Source organism: Eubalaena glacialis, chromosome 13 (genome assembly GCF_028564815.1).
Source record: "Eubalaena glacialis isolate mEubGla1 chromosome 13, mEubGla1.1.hap2.+ XY, whole genome shotgun sequence".
Classification (NCBI taxonomy): Eukaryota; Metazoa; Chordata; class Mammalia; order Artiodactyla; family Balaenidae; genus Eubalaena; species Eubalaena glacialis.
This window is the reverse complement of record NC_083728.1, coordinates 94695556-94715439: the sequence shown is the minus strand read 5'-3', so window position 1 is coordinate 94715439 and position 19884 is coordinate 94695556. Positions and strand designations below refer to the sequence as shown.

Here is a 19884-nt window from a genome sequence, read left to right as displayed (position 1 = left end):
ACATCTGTCTGTCTGGGAACGCCTCATGCTGTGTGCGGATACCAGGGAAACCAGAGCTGGGAACGGCTGCGGACGGGGAACACAGGCCCTCAGGGTTCCTCCAGCCTCCTGAGGGGGGCCAAGGGGAGGGAGGAAGACGGTGCTTTTCTACTTTTTTGGGGGGCGCATCCCCAACTTTTAAAACTGTTTCTTACGTTAATTTAAAAAAAAAAAAAAAAAATCAGAAAGAAGCCAAGTCAATGAGAAGGACTGTCCGAGGGCGCCACACACACCGTCACGGGGGCAGAGGAGGTGGCGTCACCCTCTTCTGAAGATGCTTCTGTGTCACTGGTCTTATCCCAGCAAGTGACATTTTACATGCATAATTTTTTAAAATTCATTTTAGAAAAGGCTCTCATCCCTGAACCCAGAAGCTCTGAGCTCCAGGCCTCGGCACCCAGAAGCGGACCTCGGCAGCCTCACCGGAATCTTCACATACTGGGTGCTCCTGGGGACGCACGGCCGAGGAGGCCCGAGGCACATGACAGCACGTCACCCTGGGGGCACCGCGTGTGGGCTCAGTGTGTCCGCCCACAGGGGATGTGGTCAGGCCACTGCAAAGCCCAGGAGTGCCCGCCTGGCCGGCACTGGGAGCCGTCCTCACCAGGGAAAGGGTGACTGAGGTGCATGGGCTGGGGCCTACAAAAGGGGGGGCTCCAAGAGGATGGGCCCCCAGCCCCGGCCCCCAGATGACAAGGTGACGAGAAAGGAGACGCGTCAGGACTGGGAGCCCCTTGGACTCCTCTGACCCTCTCGGTGGACATCAGAGCCGCCCGAGACAGGGCGTGGGCGATCCCGGGTGTGAGAGCCCCCCGGTGGGACCAGGAGAGGTGCTGACGAGCACCAAGCAGACACCAGGTGGGGGGGCATCTCCAACTCCTCTGAGATCCAGCAACTGTGCTCCTTGGTATTTACCCACAGGGTCAGGTTGAAAGCTCATGTCCACACAAAAACCCGCACGAGGATGTTTACAGCAGCTTTATTCATAGCTGTCAAAACCTGGAAGCAACCAAGGTGTCCTTCAGCAGGTGACGGGTAAATAAACTGGTTCATCCAGACAGTAGAATATTATTCAGCATTGAAAGAAATGAGCCATCAAGCCCTGAAAAGCCACGGAGGAAACTTACATGCGTATCACTGAGTGAAAGGCGCCAGTGAGGAAAGGCTTCAGGCTGTGTGCTTCCAACTACATGGCATTCCGGAAAAGGCAAAACTAGGGAGACAGTGAAAAGACTGAGCGTTGGGGCGTGGAGGGCGTGACCAGGTGAGCAGAGATGACTTTTACAGCAGGGAAACTACTCTGTGTGATACAGGAACAACCAACTCGTCGTATGCATTTGTCCAAACCCACAGAACGTACAGCACCCAGAGGGAACCCTACTATGTGGACCCTGGGTGACTGTGAAATGTCCATGCAGCTTCATCGATCGTGAGAGATGCACCATCTGGCGGGGGTGTTGGTAGTAGGGGAGGCTGTGCCCGTGGGGGTGGGGAGGGGCTGGTGGGAAATCTCGGCACCTTCCCATCCACTTTGTTATGAACCCAAAACTGCCCTTAAAAAATACAGTCTCTAAATAAAAAGAACTCCTCTGAGATCCGGATACCTCTCATTACTGGTGACCCAGCTGGCATGGAGGACAGAGGTCCGAGTCGGCCGGGACCGGTGGACATGGGTGCAGCGTGGCTCCCAGCCCAGCCTGGCTTCTGGAAAAGCGTTCCTTCTGGTTCAGTCCAGAAGGAAAGTTTATCTTCCTGCTACTTTCTGGACCAAGACTGCCGTCCTTTGATACTGACCGTGGCCAGAGGGCACTGCTCTCACTCCCTGGACGGGGAGGGTCTGGCACCGACCACGGAAACCCAACGGTAACTAACGGGAGACGGAGACCTCGCTCACCCTGCGCAGATGCCGTCCGGACTTGGGCACCTCCTGGCGGGGGCCCCCGAGGCTGAGCCGTGAGGGACGCCGCCCGTCGGGTGGAGGGCCAGGGTGAGCCCCTCAGACAGGTTCTTGAGTGAGGGAGGGTCCCAGGACGGGAGCAAACCCACCAGGCCCGTGGGAGGCCCCTCGGGAGCCGGAGCCTCAGGGCGGGATGGCTGTGGGCGTCTGGCTCACAGGGAAGCTTGGGCAGCTGGACGAGATGTCCCTGACCTTGCAGGGGACACAGGGTGGACGTCCAAACTCCTTGTCCGGAGCGCAGGGTGTGTGTGGTCCTGCTTCCCCGAAGTTGGCACTGCCCCCCGCCCCCACTCAGCCCCCAGCACCCCGCCTCCCACCACACCTGGCACCCCTGGCCTCGTGCCCAGTGTTCCTCTGGATGCCCTTCCCCGACCGTCTCCATTTGGAGGACTCCTACTCATACGTCAATGCCCAACCCACCGCCACCCAGGGTCACTGCTCCACCTCCCTGGCCTTCCCTTCTCCATGTGGGGCAGCAGCCATCGCCCCCCACCCCCCTCCCCCAGTACACTGAGCCTCGGCCTGGCGCACAGTGGGGGCATGGACGGGCTGAGTCACAGATGGCTGTGACCTTGGATCCGTGCACTGCGGCCTGCAGCAGTCTCCCTAGAAGTTCCCGAGACGACGGCGAACTCAGAACACCCTTCAGACGTGAGGGGGGAGCAGCAGGCACTGAGATCAGCTAGGAGAGTCCCCGGCCAACGGCAGCTTCGAAAGGGGCTGTTTTGCAGTTGCTTCAACATTGTGGACATTCATAAAAGTGATTTCCAAAGAGAGGAGATATATCCAGTCTCACGTTTCCATGGCAATGCCTCCAGCTGTGCAGCCTGCCTGGGAGCCGGCGGGGAGGGAACCCGCTCCTGTCCAGCTGCCCCCAGGCCCCGGAGGTTCTGCCAGGCGTGGAATCTGGCCACGGGGAGGGTTGCAGCAGAGGGGACCTGAGACCCAGGCCTGGCCCCGCCCACGTCCTCTTCCCAGGGTCTTCCTGGAGGGAGAGGAGGTCCAGGGGGTAACCTGAGTCTGCAAGCCTCACAGGACTTGGCACGTGCTCGACGCGTCTGGCCCCTCCCTGCGAGTCCCACACGCCCTCTCTCCCTGGGGGAGGCCCACCAGGGTCTGTCCTGCCAGACGCAGCCGGGAACGCCGGCAGGTCCCACCGCGGGCAGCCGAGAGCTCCTCAGGCTACCCGGCGTTTCAGGCCTCGGTAATTAAAGAGGTCCCGGGAACAGCCAGGGCACCTACAACCCCCCGGGCTGCGGCAGGTCGAGTCCTGAGGGGCCAGGGGTGCTTGGGCCCCTGGGAAGACCCACTGGTGCTTTCTGCTCTCACGTCTGTGAGGCCCCAGGTTGACAACCGCAGGCCTGCCCTGGTCGGCTGAGAACATGCTCCAGGAGCTTTGGGGGCCAGGTGTCCAAGGGGCTGGCAGCGCCCACAGCTTCAGAGACAGCTGGTGTGAGCACACAGAGCTCAGAGCCAAGAAGCCCCCTGCCAGGTGGCTTGGCACGGAGACCCTGGGGTCACGCGAGCCCCGCTCTGCCAGCCCCGCCTGGCTCCCAGAGGCCAGCACGTGCTGTTAAGGACTCATCAGGCGCCTGCAGGAGCCGCTTCTCACGTCTGTGCAGGTGCGGGTCTCTGCCAGCCTCCACACCTGGGGAAACAGCTCCCAGAGCAGCCTGTCACCGGCCCCAGGCTGTGCTCACCCGCATCCACCCAGGAGAACAGAGGGATGGACTGAGGCCCAGCCAAGGGCGGGGGCCCGGGGGAGCCCGCGCTCCCGCTCCCCTAGATGAGGCCTTGGCACGGCCTGCGGTCCACAGGGGAGGAGCGGGACTCGGCCAGTCCACACGCAGGGAGCCGGGGGCCTGGCCCCAAGGCCAGCATGGCCCCCGCAGGTGTTGCTTCCACAAAGAGAAAGGGCAGCACCAGGCCTGCCAGCCAGGGTCCCGCAGCCCCGCCCCGCTCGCAGGGCCAGCACGCACGGCAGGAGCCCCGGGCCCCGCCCGCTGCAGCTCTGGGGCCTCGGAGCAGCCGGGTCCCTACACCCACCTGAGCAGAGGCCTGACTGTCCCGGAAGAGTCGGAAGGCAGTGGTACTGGTCAGGGCTCTCCGGAGAAAGAAGACCAATGGCCTGTGCACTTGGAGAAAGATTTACGTTAGGGAATCTGCTCGCACGACTGTGGGGCTGACGTGCAAACTCTGCAGGCAGGCCGGCAGGGAAGAGTGGGTGCCGGGACTCAGTCCAGAGGCCAAGGCCGGCTGTGGGGAATCCCTCTTCCTGGGGGACCTTGGTCCTCTTCCTCTTAAGGAGGCCTTCAACTGATTGGACCAGGCCCACGCTCACCACAGAGGTCAGGGGCTCAACCCAAGGTCAGCTGACATCGGTGTCAACCGCATTTGAGAAGCACCTTCACAGAAACACCTGGAGACCCGCGTCGGACCGAACATCTGGGTCCTGAGGCCTGGCCAAGTCGACCCATGAAATCAGCCCTCACAGCGGGTCCCGGGGCCTGGGGCCCTTCCCGGCGCATCCGCAGCGGAAACGTCCTTTCCTGTCCGGCTGTCAGCTTCGTGGGTGTCACGAGAACACGGGGCGGACGATGCGCTGGAACATATCCATGTGCAAGCAGCCTGTTCGAGGGAATCTGCTCAGATCTTCCCGCCAAGTCCTCTAAAGGCCACGTCGGCTCATACCTTGGTAGTCTTGGGAGAGAAGAGGGCTGTGGGGCGGACATCACACCCCTTTCAGGTGCGGCCGGTGACCACTTCTGGCCCCGTGGGAGACAATGGCTTGAGGCTGCAGAAGTCTCTGAGGCTGCATTTCAGTTCTGAGCGTGTGATGCCTGTGAACCCTGAGGCACCACCGTGACTTACCCAATTTGGTGGACCACAGAGGAAAAGGGAAAAAAATCCAAGTTGCCAAGGAAACCACTTCGAATACATTTTACGATGTTGTGAAAACCGTACCTTCCAAGGGGGCTGGGTTACACTCCGGGGCCCGTACCATCGCTGTTACTGTGACTCTGCCCCCACCGCCACCTCCTCGGTCAGCGGTGGGGGGACACTCGGCCACAAAGCTGAACTCCCTCAACAGAACCAGCAGTGTCCCCGTCCCCGAATCGCTCTCCCAAGGCCCTCCTCGGACAGCTTTTGTGGCAGGAGGTGTCAGGAGCCCCTGGAGAGGGTCCCCACCCCACCCACCACCATCTCCTGGTGAATCTACAAGGAACACGCTGCCCGTAACACAAACCACACAGTCGTGGCGCCAGGTTCGCCCTCGAAGACGATCACGGAACTCGGCTCTGACAGCCTTTAATGGATGAGCCAGAACAACGTCCAGCCCCAGAGCAGCAGAGACGATGCAGACAGACACCCTCGGCCCAAAGGGCGTCAGTGGAAGGGCGAGGAGGTAGGGACACACAGGAAACACAGGAAGCAGTGCGCACACCACTCACGCTGCTCTAGAGAAGTGCGGGATGCTCGGACACACACGTGCACATGTGCACATTCACACACATGCGTGCACACGCACGCTCACGCCCACAGTGAGGGCCCAGCACTCCCGGAGCAAAAGGGCGGGTCCAGAGCAGGGATGCAGGGGCAAGACACGGCGGCGTCTGGGACCCACTACCTGCTGTCTGCGTGTCCTTGGGGAAGGACCTCACGGGTGAGTCAGACTACACAGCCGCTGGGTCACACTCGAAGCTCCCACTGTCACAGTCCCTGTGAGCTCTGTGAGGAGCCCCCTCTGACCCCTGTCTTTCACACGGTTTCACAACTTTTCTACCCGTGGCCTTGGCCCCAGAGAATAACGGACGACTGTCTGTGTCGGCCAGAGCTGCTCATTCCCTCGGCCTCAAAACCATCAAAACCGAGGCTGCAAACTCAACGGCCTGCAAGTGTGTGCAGAGCCCGCCGGTGAGGCAAGGAGGCAGGGTGAGGGCTGGGGCAAAGTGGGGAGCATGTCACACCCGGGGCAGCCGCCTCTTGGGTCCAGCTGGCTGCAGCCAGGCAGGGATGCAGAGCCAAAGTGGCCAGATCCAGAGTTCAAGAAGAAGAGATCCAGGTTTTCATGTAAAATACCTGATTTTTGTTTTATTTTATTTTATTTTATTTATTTTTTAGCTGTGTTGGGTCTTCGTTGCTGCACGCGGGCTTTCTCTAGTTGCAGCGAGCAGGGGCTACTCTTCGTTGCAGTGCGCGGGCTTCTCATTGCGGTGACTTCTCTTGTTGCGGAGCACGGGCTCTAGGCGCGCGGGCTTCAGTAGTTGTGGCACGCAGGCTCAGTAGTTGTGGCTCACGGGCTCTAGAGCGCAGGCTCAGTAGTTGTGGTGCACGGGCTTAGTTGCTCTGCGGCATGTGGGATCTTCCCGGACCGGAGCTCAAACCCATGTCCCCCGCATTGGCAGGTGGATTCTTTTTTTTCTTTAGCATCTTTATTGGAGTATAACTGCTTTACAATGGTGTGTTAGTTTCTGCTTTATAACAAAGTAAATCAGCTATATGTATACATACATCCCCATATCCCCTCCCTCTTGCATCTCCCTCCCACCCTCCCTATCCCACCCCTCTAGGTGGTCACAAAGCACCGAGCTGATCTCCCTGTGCTGTGCGGCTGCTTCCCACTAGCTATCTATTTTACATTTGGTAGTGTATATATGTCCATGCCACTCTCTCGCTTCGTCCCAGCTTACCCTTCCCCCTCCCCGTGTCCTCAAGTCCATTCTCTAGTAGGTCTGCGTCTTGGCAGGCGGATTCTTAACCACTGTGCCACCAGGGAAGTCCCCTGATTTTTAAATAGTGACAATTAATGCAAACTTTTTTTAAAAAAACACGGTGCAGGCCAGTGTAAAGCCCAACACCCCTTGCGTCCGACGGCAGGCTTAGCTGCTCTTGGAGGGCGTAAGCACCTCTCTGCTGGAACATCTTCCAGAAACCATGAGCCAGACACTGGCTATCTTTGCAGGACGATCTGAGATAAAAAACACAGACCTCGAGGGACCACAGTTCCCTCAAAGTCCTGAGAGAAAAGCCCTGGAAATGTTCTGAGTCAAGCCGTAACTTTCACCCCAAGGGCTCACTTCTGGGGGGAGCAGGCATGAGCCTTTGGGATGACCTCTCTGAGGTCACGGCCGGGGCGGGAGCTGAAACGCAGGGTTTGCGGCCTCTCAGGTCTACGGAGGGGAGACCTGGCTGGCAGGCATCCTCATTTGTTCTGTCTGTGGTTTTTCCCCTTTCTTTCAAGAAACATTGTTGAATGAGTCACCCACCCCAGGACAGCAGTGCTGCCTGTGGGTGGATCCCTCCACAGGGCTCCTGCAGAAGCACCCCCAGCCCTGGGGCTCAGGTGGGAACCACGTCCATCATTCAGCTGCAACCCCAAGGGCCCTCCCGCCCCAGGCTCAGTGCCGAGATGTGGACCGGGAGGTGACCAAGGTCCCGGTTCCCAAATGCACACTGTAAAGCTCTGTGCTGGCGCCATCAAGACCCTCCCGAGGTGGTTCTCCTGCTGACCCCACAGCCTTCCAGATCTTTCCTGCGTGATCAGCAGGCAGGTGGCGGGACGAACCGCAGGCACGCCCTCCTAGGAGGGGCTGCTGCGGGAGCCCAGATAAAGTCCCCACGGAACTCGCGGGTCACAGGGCGGGACTTTGTTTGTGGACTGAGGCACAGAGGTGGGCAGGTGCCAGCCAGCGGGACCCGGAGCATCCTCGCCGACAGCAGCAGCCTGGGAAGTCGCTTCTGTTGTTTTAAACCAAGAAAGTGGCTCCAAGTCCGGCGATGTCGGCCAAATGTCACCAGGGGTTGAGCCTTTGTCACTTCCTTTCTCTGCACCAACCCCAAGGCTGGCACCACTCTCTCTGGACGGCACAGTGAGCCTCTCTGCGGCCGCGGCCGCGACCAGAGCGGGGTTTCAGACTCGAGCCGCCCCAGCCTCTGCCGCGCTGAAGGCTCCTGTTCTCCGACGGCAAACCGTGCAGCTGGAGCATGTGCTTTCCCCGGCAGGCGACAGAAATTCTTCCCGCCAGGAGGGCCAGGGAAGTAGGAAGTGAGCCAAACTCACATAGTTTTGGGTCTGTGTCATGGGGAGGGTCCCATGGCGAGGCGGCCCCGGGGACCATAGCCTAGGCGCAGCCCCAGGCGGCGGGGGGGGAGACACACCGGTCACGCAGCTGCTCGCCCCCATCAGTGACAGGCTGAGCGTGGCGGCCTCGGATTACGGCCCAGAGCCAGCTGTCGCGGTGGTGGGGGATGGAGGCGGGAACAGTGACTCACGCGGGTCCAGGTGGAAAAATCTGGCGCCAATCTTCCAAATTAAACTTTCAACTGGAGACCACTGACATTCACATGCAGTTGTAAGAAGGAGCACAGAGAGATCCCACGTGCCCTCAATTCACACATCTCCCCCAAGAGGATGCACTCGTCACGCCGGGTTCCGGCTCAGGGCGCCCCCCACACCCCGGCCGTGTCCGGATCCCCATGTTCACCTGCACACCTGGCGTGCTCAGTCCGTGCAATGTCTGCACGCGTGTGGGCTCGGGGACCCGACCCACTTCCTCAGAGGAGACCCCGCGATTCTCAAGGGCGAGGATACCCAGTGGGGGGGCCTGTCCGCACGCAGGATGAAGGCGGTGGGGGAACGGAGCGCTGGGATCAGGGACGGCTGGTCCCCAGGGGAGGGGCACGTGCAGACTGGGCGTCCCCCACTCCCGGGCGGCCCTCCTCGGCTGGGGACCGTGCAGAGCCCTCCCCATGCCCAAGCCGGACTCACCTCCGTGATGATGAAGAAGTCGTCCCCAGGCTCCCCCTGGACCACGATCTTCTCTCCGTCCTCAAACTGGACGGGCTCCAGGGCGTCAGCCACAGTCAGACGTTCCCACTTCTCCAGGGACTCTGCAGCAGGGGACACGGGGGGGGGTGTCATGGGGGCCAGGGAGGGTCGGGGGGTCAGCTCCCCACCCCAGAGAATCTAAGAAAACACGCACATGGCCAGCCCCAGGGTGGTGAGGCTTTGCTACATCACAGGATGAACAAAACAGAAAGCAAATTTCTGTGCAGGAGGCCCGGGTATTTTCACAAGTGAGTTGGGCCCAGGGTGTACACGGCTCAGCAGGTGGACGGGATTCAGAATGGGGAGGGAGTCTAAGCTACATCACAGGCTTCACGTACGTGGCAGGCACTGGACGGTGAGTCCAAGTCAGCCCAGGATGAAATGCCTTGTTATCTTCAAAAGAACAGAGCTGCCTATATTTTTGCAAACAGTATAATCACAGCTCAGCACTAGGGCTACTAAGGGGTTTAAATAATTCAGAGGCACCATTCAGTGCCATTCAAAGAGCATGCAACTGTCTTTACGTTGTGATAGAGGTGTAGTATACCTTCCATTATTTTAGGTCAAAATACTTCATTCCAATGGCAAGCTTACTTTGATACTTGCAAATTCTGTATATCTTTCCACCCTTTCTCACGCCTTCCCTTCCCCGTCATTTTCCACCCCTAGCCCTCAGGAAGGAAAAAAATAATAGCATGCTCCTTTTATAAGAAATTAATGATTGCCTGATTAACTGTTTCTTTTTTGGCCAAAGAAACTTTTCTGGCCTACACTTATCAGCTGCACTTATGTAGGTCAGCCGCTAAAAATACAAAGCAAAGCATTTATTTTAGATCTCGATTAGGAGGGGGATTTCTCTGCTTGAAAACTCCTGCCAGGGCCACACGTTGAAAAGGACACGCTTTTGACCAACCCCGGGGCTGGAGCAGATTCTGGAACCGCTGCCAGCACGCTGGTCCAGCAGCTGCCATACCGGACGGGAGCTGCCCCGTGATCCAGACCCCGGGTACCCTCAGGAGGCTGGCATGGCCACCTCGTGACGAAGACGCAGGTGACTTTGGAGGGTCACGGTTGGTGCTGACGCGGAAGCCGGTGCCGGTAAACGTGTGACTGCTGCTTCGTTTCCCTCCAGGGTGATGAGAGGCGTTTGATTTTACAGCCTTGGGCTTAGGAAGTTCTCTTCCTCCTGTTTGAGCGGTGGGTTTTTCTATTGCATTTGAGACCTGGAACCCCAGTCCCGAGGTAGGAGAGTCAGAGCTTCCACCCTCAGCAGCGTAAATCCCGGGAGAGAACTGCTAGAAGAGACGGAGATCGGGGCGATTCCTTGGCCCCGATTTCTGAAGCGGAAGCTTTGGGGGCATTTTTACTGCGTTCAGATCCCTGGGTCCCAGGTGTGGACGGTCAGCTCAGGTGGGAAAACGGTGACTGGCCGGGTGGGGCCACTCCCAACGCTGCCCTTCTGGAGGGGGGTCTCAACGCTGCCAGGGAAAGTGGCGGACACACCGCAGAAGAGACACAGAAGGCAGCCCTCAGTCAGCAGCAGCCAAGGGGCAGGCACACCCACCCGGAAGGGACTGGCCTCGGGGCCGACACTTCAGGAGAATGCGGACCCTCGGGCCCTGCCTCACGGCCGCTGTCGCCCAGCTCTGAGCCTGACCCCGACTCCCCTCCCAGGAGACCCCCTTTTCCTGCCTGGAGGCCTGAAGCCTGCTTTTTCTCCTTGAAATAGGGTCAGGGCAGGCCCCCTGAGCTGCCTCTACTACCTCCCTGGAGCAGGAGGGGCCGGGAGGGACGCGCCGGGTGGGCAGCCATCCTGCAGCAAGTGCATCTTCACATCCGTCCCCCAGGCCTGCGCCGTGTCCTCTGCCGGGGGACCTGACCCCGCTGTTGCCCGGCCGCCCCCCACCTTCCCCCCACCCCCTCACACCACCCCCATGTCACTAACTCCAAGCAGTCGTGTCCTTCTTTTTGTAATTTGGAAAAAAAATAATCAGAAAAGTAGAATGAACAACACAACCAGCATCTGTCCTGAATGAAATTACAGGACTACTTGGTCATGTTTGCTTCAGAGCTATTCCTTACAGACACGTCATGTTACTGATAAAACCCTTTGTCTCAATTTGAGTTCTCCCTCCTTCCGCAGAGGCTGTGACTATTAAGGATTTGGTGGATTTTTTTTTTTTTAAATCTTAAAGGGTTTGGTGAGTTTCCTCCCCATAGGTGGTCTTACACCTTTACTGTAACACAGCTTCGTAAACAGGACCCAGCGTTGCCAAAATTGTGCAGAGATGCACCTCCATCTGCGCCATCTTCTGTGTCCGAGATGCGTGTTGACACGTGTTGACATGCGGAGACCTAGTCCATGCGCTTTACTGGAGTATAAACCTGCCCCACACAAACACCCGGACGCCAGGACCTTCCTGCGATGACAGATTTCAGGTTGTTTCTACTTTCTTGTCATTGTAGGAATTGCTGAAATGACCATCCATGTCTGTGTCTCTTTTTTTATTAACCATTTTTTAAAATTATATCTCAAAGCTCTTAATTTTTATTTTATTTATATTCATTTTTGGCTGTGTTGGGTCTTCGTTTCTGCGCGAGGCCTTTCTCTAGTTGCGGCGAGCGGGGGCCACTCTTCATCGCGGTGCGCGGGCCTCTCACTGTCGCGGCCTCTCTTTGTTGCGGAGCATAATCTCCAGACGCGCAGGCTCAGTAGTTGTGGCTCACGGGCCCAGTTGCTCCGCAGCATGTGGGATCTTCCCAGACCAGGGCTCGAACCCGTGTCCCCTACACTGGCAGGCAGATTCTCAACTGCTGAGCCACCAGGGAAGCCCCCTAACCATGTTTTTAATTGAAGTACAGTTGTGATAGTTTCAGGTGTATAGCAAAGTGATTCAGTTCTATATATATATATATATCCTTTATCAGATTCTTTTCCCTTATAGGTTATTACGAGATACTGAATATAGTTCCCTGTGCTGTACAGTAGGACCTTGCGGCTTATCTATTTTATATACAGTGGTGTGTATCTGCTGATTCCAAACTCCTAATTTATCCCACCCCACCCTAACCCCCGCTACCCCCTTTGGTAACCATAAGTTTGTTTTCTATGTCTGTGAGTCTCTTTCTGTTTTGTAAGTAAGTTCATTTGCAGCATTTTTTTAGATTCCACACATAAGTGATACCATATGGTATTTTTCTTTCTGACTTACTTGCTTAGTAGGATAATCTCTAGGTCCATCCATGTTGCTGCAAATGGCATTATTTCATTCTTTTTTATGGCTGAGTAGTATTCCTTTGTATATATATATACACCACACCTTCTTTATCCATTCATCTGTCCATGGACATTTAGGTTGTTTCCATGTCTTGGCTATAGTGACTAGTGCTGCTGTGAACACTGGGGTGCATGTATCTTTTTGAATCATAGTTTTGTCTGGATATATGCCCAGGAGTGGGATTGCTGGATCATATGGTAGCTCTATTTTTAGTTTTTCGAGGAACCTCCATACCGTTTTCCCTAGTAGCTGCACCAACTTACATTCCCAAAAACAGTGTAGGATTCCCTTTTCTCCACACCCTCTCCAGCATTTGTTATTTGTAGACTTTTTGATGATGGCCATCCTGACCAGTGTGAGGTGGTACCTCATTGTAGTTTTGATTTGCATTTCTCTAATAATTAGCAATGTTGAACATCTTTCCATGTGCCTGTTGGCCACGTGTATATCTTCGTTGGAGAAATGTCTATTTAGGTCTTCTGTCCATTTTTTGAATGGGTTATTTTTTTGATATTGAGCTGTATAGGAGGTTTGTATATTTTGGAAATTAATCCCTTGTCAGTAGTATCACTTCCAAATATTTTCTCCCAGTCCGCAGGTCATCTTTCCGTTTTGTTTATGGATTCCTTTGCTGTGCAAAAGTTTTTAAGTTTAATTAGGTCCCATTTGTTTATTCTTGTTTTTTATTTCCATTACTCTAGGAGACAGAGCCAAAAAGATCTTGCTGTGATTTATGTCAAAGAGTGTCCTGCCTATGTTTTCCTCTAGGAGTTCTATACTGTCCAGTCTTACATTTAGGTCGTTAATCCATTTTGAGGGGTTTTTTGTGTGTGATATTAGGGAGTGTTCTAACTTCATTCTTTTCCATGCAGCCGTCCAGCTTTCCCAGCACCACTTATTGAAGAGGCTGTCTTTTCTCCATTGTATATTCTTGTCTCCTTGACGCCTTTGCACCCACGAAAGTGCACCTGCTTCTTCTCCTTCTCACTCCAAAGGTTCTTAGAAAAGGAGGCTAAGCCTCACTCACCACCTGCACCCAGAAGTCCAGCCTGGGGTTTTTAAGGCTGTGATGTTCCCGCAGGAACTCCTGCTGGACGGTTATTTCCCACAGTTCCCAGGGCCTTAGCACTTAGACGTCACTCACTTTCCCAAGCTGTCCTTAAGGGGAGCTGCTAGACACACACTGATTCATATTCCAACTGATTAAAATGACATAAAATTAAAATTCTCAAGTGCTCCACACAGATACGGAACACCTGCATCGCTGCCAAAAGTTCTACTGGGCAGGCTGGTCCAGAATGATACGTCATTGTCGTGTATGTCAAAGCAACTTCAAAACGTTGAAAAACTTCTGCTGCAGAGAACCTTGTTGACACTCCCAGCAGTCAATGGAAATGTGGCCGACGTGTCTCTCAGATCCCAGGACGAGAAAAGCAGGGGGCACACGAGAACCCCCATGGAGGAAAACCCAAACAGGTCAGGAAAGACGCTCGACACAGGTGGGCACAGTCACGAGCTCCAAATGGACCAACGTGGAGAGAATGGCGCTGATGGTAGAGAGACGGACACGCAAAGCACGGATGGATGGAGGGCAGACACAGTGTGTGTGTGTGTGTGTGTGTGTGTTCGTGGGCACGTACACGCCTGCACACACGATGCATCTGTGTGTGTGTGCATGTGTGTGTGTGGGTGCACTGCACAGGTGTGCGCACGCATGTGTGTCCCAGACTTGCACGGCATGTGGAAACGGCTGGGCCGCAGCCCCGGGCGGCCAGGTGGGAGGCACGCACCCAGGATGGAGACCTTGCTGAGAAACTCCTCGTACATCCTGCGCTTCCTCAGCGTGCTGCCCTGTGGGAGGGGGAGACACAGAGAAGCAGGTGTTCAGAAGGGCTTCGTGCCCCGACTCCTTCCACATTCCCAAATTCCCCAAGTGACACTGAACTCCTAAAAGGAGACCCCAGAAGCCCCTCGAACAAGCAAGGGCCTGAGCAGCGGCCGCCGTTCACGGCCCAGACCTCCCCGCACCTCCCCCTCTGGGGTCTCTGTCCTAACCGCACACGTGAGGTTGGGCCTCATCCAAACCCACGGGATGGGGGGAGCCAGGAGGCCTGAACCTCGAGCGGGTTCAGAAGCCCCGGGTTCAAATCCCACCCCTCACTCCGTATCCGCACGCCCCGAGCCAGCTGCCCCTCTCTGAGGCTCAGTTTCCTCATCTGGACGATGGGGTATCTTAATTCCTGTCCCACAGGATTCTGTGAAAGTGACGCGAGCAGACATCGATCAGCTGACATGGTGGGAGGACCTCGGCACCGCCCCCTGACCCGGCCTCAGACTCCCCATCGGCTCTCCGTGGCTCAGGGCCAGACCAGCGCTAAAGAGGCTGCGAGTCTCGAATCTGGAATCCTGGAGGTTCCCTGCCTCCCTCACAGAAGCCCAGAGACACCCCAGGGCCCCTCCATCAGGCAAAGAGCCCCACAGGGCTGGGACCCAAGGCCACATCATAACTGGACCAAGAGGGCGTAGATGGGGCTCCTGCACCGCCGGCGGGCGGCCATGGAGGGGACACGGTGTCCAGGCAGTCAGTGGCAGAACCTAGGAGTCTTGGAGCCCTGTGTGTCCGCTTGCGGCGGGTCTGGACGCCTGCGGTGGCAGCATGCTCAGCTCAGCTCAGCCCCCAGCCCAAGCCGAGCCGTCTCAGACCCCGCCGGCCTCGAGAAAGGCGTTTCTTTTGAAAGATAATTTATATTCCCGCTGACCTCCCAGCAGCTACGCCCACCCGCTGGAATGCAGGCGTGTTTGCCCAGGAACCCTAGACATTAAAGCTCGGCACAACTGGCCCATCCATCTCCCGCCGCAGGATGACAGCTGGAGGTGGCCGCCCGGGACCCTCGGGCAAGGAGACCCGCCTCCAAGGCTGACCAAGGCGCCTCCCGTCGGAAGCTTTCCTCCTGGGATGAGACGGCCGGGGAGGCAGGGCCGGGAGCCCCCACTGTCGGTTCATGCATCACACAGGTGTCCGGGGCGCCAGCCCGTCACCTTGGGGGCTGCCAGGACCCCCACTTGGGGGGCTTTGCAGCACATCTGCCGGCAACCCCAAGGTGGGCTTTGTGCCTGGTGAGGCTGGCCCTACGTACAACTCCCGTCACAGGTATGGGGCCTGCCCAAGGCCACACTGAGGGAAGGAGCCAGCGGGGCCTGGAACCCTCGTCCTCATGGATGCTTGCAGAGGACCCACGCTGGTCGGCGGGGGGGACGGGGCCCGGTCCGGCTCAGCTCCGCCCATCTCCCTGGTTCCTGCAGCCTCGGTTTCCACATCCCTGTGCTGGGGTCCCGTCGGGCCGACTTTGAGGAGCAGAGACCGCAGAGAAGGACCATCTACGTCCCACCACCAGCACCGGCCACGCCTCGCACGTCCTCCTATAGCCGCCCATTCGTCACGTGCCCCTTCCCCGCCCCCCCCCCCCCCCCCCCCCCGGCAGGGCAGTACAGCCGGGCCCTCACCTGACCCGGGACAGATGGATGGGGATGGATGGGCAGGGCAGGGAGGGGAAGACAGCACTCCCTGACCTACCACCTCACCGCCAGCAGCGGGGCCTGGAACCTCACTTCGGGGCTGCCTGTACCTGGAGACACGGCCCCACCCCCAGCCCCGCCCCACTGGCGCAGGCGTGAGGCCAGCCCGGAACCGATGCCCAACGTGAGGCTCCTGTTGCACCTTCCAGTGCACCCCGCTGTCCCGGGGAAGCGTTCTGTCCTAGGACTGGAACCTAAAATGTCCATGAAATCCAGGCCCACCGCCCCCCACGCCCCACCTGCACGGACTGAGTCGGCCCCGAGGACGGGCTGGGGACCTGGGTCCCGGCGGACAGCAGGGCTCTGGCCATAGCACACACACCCCTGGGTATAGAGCGTTCACAGCGGGCCTGCCCCCCGGGCCGCTCGGGGCGCAGCTCGGGGGAGGGTGTGAACCCGCCAGGCTGAGGGGGAATCTACGTCGGGTAAGATGACCCTTCCACCTGGACCGACCACTCCAAACACCCTTTCCCCTTACATGTTCAATCCCGACCAGCCTTGCAGCCATTCAATGAAGCGCGCACACACACACACACACACACACACACACACACACACACCCCGCCCCAGCCCCCACGAGAAGGGGGTCCCAGGCCCCTGCTGCCCCACTTCATGGATGGGAGCCAGGGGCCCAAGCAGGTGGGGTGGGAGCTCAGCGCTGCAGCTCAGGACCTGGTTCCGGGGGTCTCGGGCCCCCCCAGGCAAGTGGGGCTCTGGAGACCCCAGCCCAGACTCCACAACAGGATTTTGCACTCATCAATCCCCACTTGGGGTCTCACATAAGATTCAGGGTGAACAAAAGTTACTGAAACTTGAAAGAATGAAGTCCGGGGGCGCTGGCCCCTGCCTGGGGGCCCGGAGGGGGTCGAGCCCCCGTCCTGCTCAGAGGTGGCGCACGTGGCTGGCCTCGCCAAGCTCCATCCATCCGTCCGTCTGTCTGTAGCACGTGGAGCAGCGGAACCTCTCGGGTCAGATGTTCTGGGATTCAGAGGTGGGTGGTCCTCTCCCTGGAGACACTACCAGCCTCCATCCCGCGTCCCCCACACGTGTCCAGCTCAGGGTCCACTCGTCGCACGATGGGCGCATCCGAGTCCGCCCAAGCCACGGGCTGATGCAGCAACGGACGCCGTCCACGGACACTCCCTTCCGAGTGGGCCACATTGTCATTTTCTTCCCGAGACGCAGGGGCTCTGTAGGCTCCCAGCACAGCCGCGGCTATTCTTAGTGCCCGGGGATCCAGAATTAAAACAGAGGAAGCGCCAGCTGCCTCGGTGGTTTGGGAACTTCCCTGAATGTACTGTTCCAGCCACAAAAATCCCACAGCCAAGGACGACTCAGACGATGGCGGAGAAACAATGGCTTATGCAACGGGCCAGGTGCGTCCAGAGGAGACAGGGAGGGGGAGGGTGCCTGGGGCGCCTCCCCCAACAGACAGTGATCTCTCCCGGAGAAAACAGGAATGGGCAGGTTTAAGACCAAAGAGCGGGAGGCGCATTCCACGAGGACTCACCTCCCAGGGGAGGGCAGGGCCTCCCCCAGTGGATGACCCCCGAGTGCACAGACGATGAGCCCCACGAAACAGATGCCCCCAGGACTGAACTGACCCCTCCCTGCACCACGAAGGGCCAGGAGCTACAGCGGAGCCGGAACGGCAGCCGGCAACCCCTTCTCCCTCATTGCCCTTTGGAGGGGTCCCCCGGGGCAGGACCGGCTCTCCAGGCTCAGTTGGGACTGAGCTCACAGAGCCCGTCCTAAACATCCCAGACCTTCCCCAGGCCTCCCCCAGAGCATCCCAAACCACAGCCCCCGCCCCAGCAACTGCATCGCCCAGGCTGGTCTTCAGGAGACAACCAAGGCCCAAAGGACACCTGGCAGCGGCACGTCCAGCCCCGGGGTCTCCCAGCAATGTGCTCACCTCGGTCACCTCCCTCCAGGCCATCAGGACTCCTCGGATCCCAGGCCCACAGGAGCCACCTTTGAGCAAACACCATCGCCAGCCCCTGGGGGCTGCCCTCAGGAATGAGCCTACCCCCGCCCAGGTCCTCCAGCACCACCCTTGACCAGCAGAAAAGCACCTGGCCCAGCGGTCACCACTGGCGAGCACGGACAGCCAAGGAGTGTGACTTCCGCGAGGACGGGGCACTCAGCTCCCAGGGGCCTCTGCCCGGAGACCTGCAGCCACAAGGGAACCACCCCCAGACCAGAGTGGCCAGCCAGGACCTCCCTCCACCCCTCCCGAATCGGGACTCTCTCCACTCTCACCCAGAAGGCCCCCAAGTGCCCGGGCATCACCGGGTCCAGGGCGGCTCCTGCCACTTCTCTGCCCACACTCCTGCCGGGGCTCCCGGTGCACTCAGCTTCTGAGTCCAGGCCCCCGCCCCACCCACCACAGGATCCCAGCATCCTGTCTCCCCACTGGTCCACGAACAGGCCAGCCAGGCCTGCACCCCAGGGCCCTTGCACTGGCTGTTTCTACTGCCCGAACACTCTCCCCCTGGACAGCCAAGGGCTCCCTGCTCTGGGCCTCTGCTCGACACCACCTCGTCACAAAAGGGGTCTCAGGGAGGGGGGGTCTCAGGGCTTTCTTTAAAACATCGGTCCCCGCCCCCACCTCTGCCCCTCTCTGCTTTATCATTCTCCGTGGAAACTGTCGACAGCAGGTGTATGTTTGCTCCGTCATCTCCACCAGCACGTCAGCCTCCCAGTTCCCTGACGGGTCCCAGCGCCGAGAACCCGGCAGTGCGTGTGCAGGACGGACACTCAGCGGGCACGGGAAGGTCCCGCCTCTTCTGCCTGGGAGGGGCCTTCTCAGCGCACGGGCTCCTCTCCAGAGCCTTCCGTGAACACCTGCCCCGTTGCTACCGACAGCCCCATGGTGAGCCTGCACGGGTGTGCGCACCTGCACCCACACCGTGCCAACTGAGAGAGGGGCTGGCTGCATGTGAGAAAACCTAAAACGACAGTCCCCAACTAAGGAATCCTAGAGGCCAGCAGCCTGCCCGGTACTGTGGTCCCACTGTGCCCCCAGAGGCCAGGCTCCTCTCAGTGATTCGCTCCACCACCTTGGGGAACGCCACCTCATGGTCAAGAATGGCAGCTGGAACTCCAGCCATCACAACCACATTCCAGACAGTTGTAAGGAGAATGGGGGAGGAAAGCAAAAGGGGCTTCCCCAGCTGTCTGCCTGCCTCTTGGGTAACCTTCCTGAACCCCCTCTCGACACTCGCCACCCTTCTCATCCCTACTTATGGCCCCCACCTGGACACAACCAGGGTTCCCGCGAGATGCTTGGTGGGCATCAGACTTGGCTGGCTGCCCTCCCAGCCCTGGCGAAGCCTCCACGCAGGCACCACTCACTCACCATGAGGATGCGCCGGTAGCTGTCCCGGTCGATGCCCCAGAGCTTGAGGTCCGTCTTGGCCTTCACAGTCGCTGCCCTGGGGGTGCCGTAGATGAGGGCCAGCTCCCCGAAGCTGCCGCCTTCACTGATGCTGGTCACCCACTCTCCGTTCACATACACCTTTGGGGAACAGGGGGACAGCGTCACGGGGGCTGGGGCCACCCACCCTCCGTCCACATACACCTTTGGGGGACAGAGGGACAGCGTCCCGGGGGCCTGGGGTTACACTGCTGCTTCCTGCGCGGGGAGCCCTCCGTTCCATCCCCCAGGAGGGCACAAGGCCGCTGCAGCCCCCAGATCCCTTGCAGGCAGGCAGAACTCGGCACTGCCCTGCCCAGGCCCAGGATCGGCCAAGGCGCCCACCTCACGCCCAGCCCTACCCAGAGCCGAGGCTGGACGGGCACAAAGGCGGAGGTCCTCAGCGGTCAGTGCCGATGAGACCGGCCAGGCCCCAGGTGGACGCACCGCTCCGGCTCCTGGTCCACAGGAGAGCGAGTCCCGCCACCTCCCAGGTTGGCCTGCGACTCAGCTCCTCACCGACTAGAGACGGGCTGTCCACCTGGGCCTCGGGCTCCCTGACCACACACCAGGGAGTCACCCCTGCCATGGCGCTCTTGCCCCACCCGTGTGGGCCCCTCCACCTCGCCCACTTTGTTCACAGACAGCCCTCCCTGCCGTTCCTGCTGCCCGAGGCTCCGGGGAGCAGCCCGGCCCCTGGCCCACCTCCACCGGCAGGCCCCGCGGCCGGGAAGGGGCCAGGCTTCCCGAGCCTCCCCGGGGCCTTCGCTCCCCGCGGGCAGCACCC

General features: G+C 59.0%; 1 protein-coding gene across 4 annotated transcripts in view; it reads right to left on the bottom strand.

Annotated features, from left to right (window-relative positions):
* Nucleotides 1–19884, bottom strand: part of PRKAR1B (protein kinase cAMP-dependent type I regulatory subunit beta) — an 85358-nt gene that overhangs the window by 5997 nt on the left and 59477 nt on the right. For 2 of the 4 annotated variants that reach the window (XM_061210139.1, XM_061210140.1), the window contains exons 7-9: nt 19041–19199; nt 13894–13954; nt 8766–8887 (exon numbers count right to left, since the gene is read on the bottom strand). In XM_061210139.1, the coding sequence (XP_061066122.1) occupies nt 8766–8887; nt 13894–13954; nt 19041–19199 (342 nt within the window). Of the gene's footprint in view, nt 1–1209; nt 1253–7504; nt 8331–8765; nt 8888–13893; nt 13955–19040; nt 19200–19884 lie in introns of those variants that run through there. The other 2 variants (XM_061210142.1, XM_061210141.1) reach the window with 2 other exon arrangements.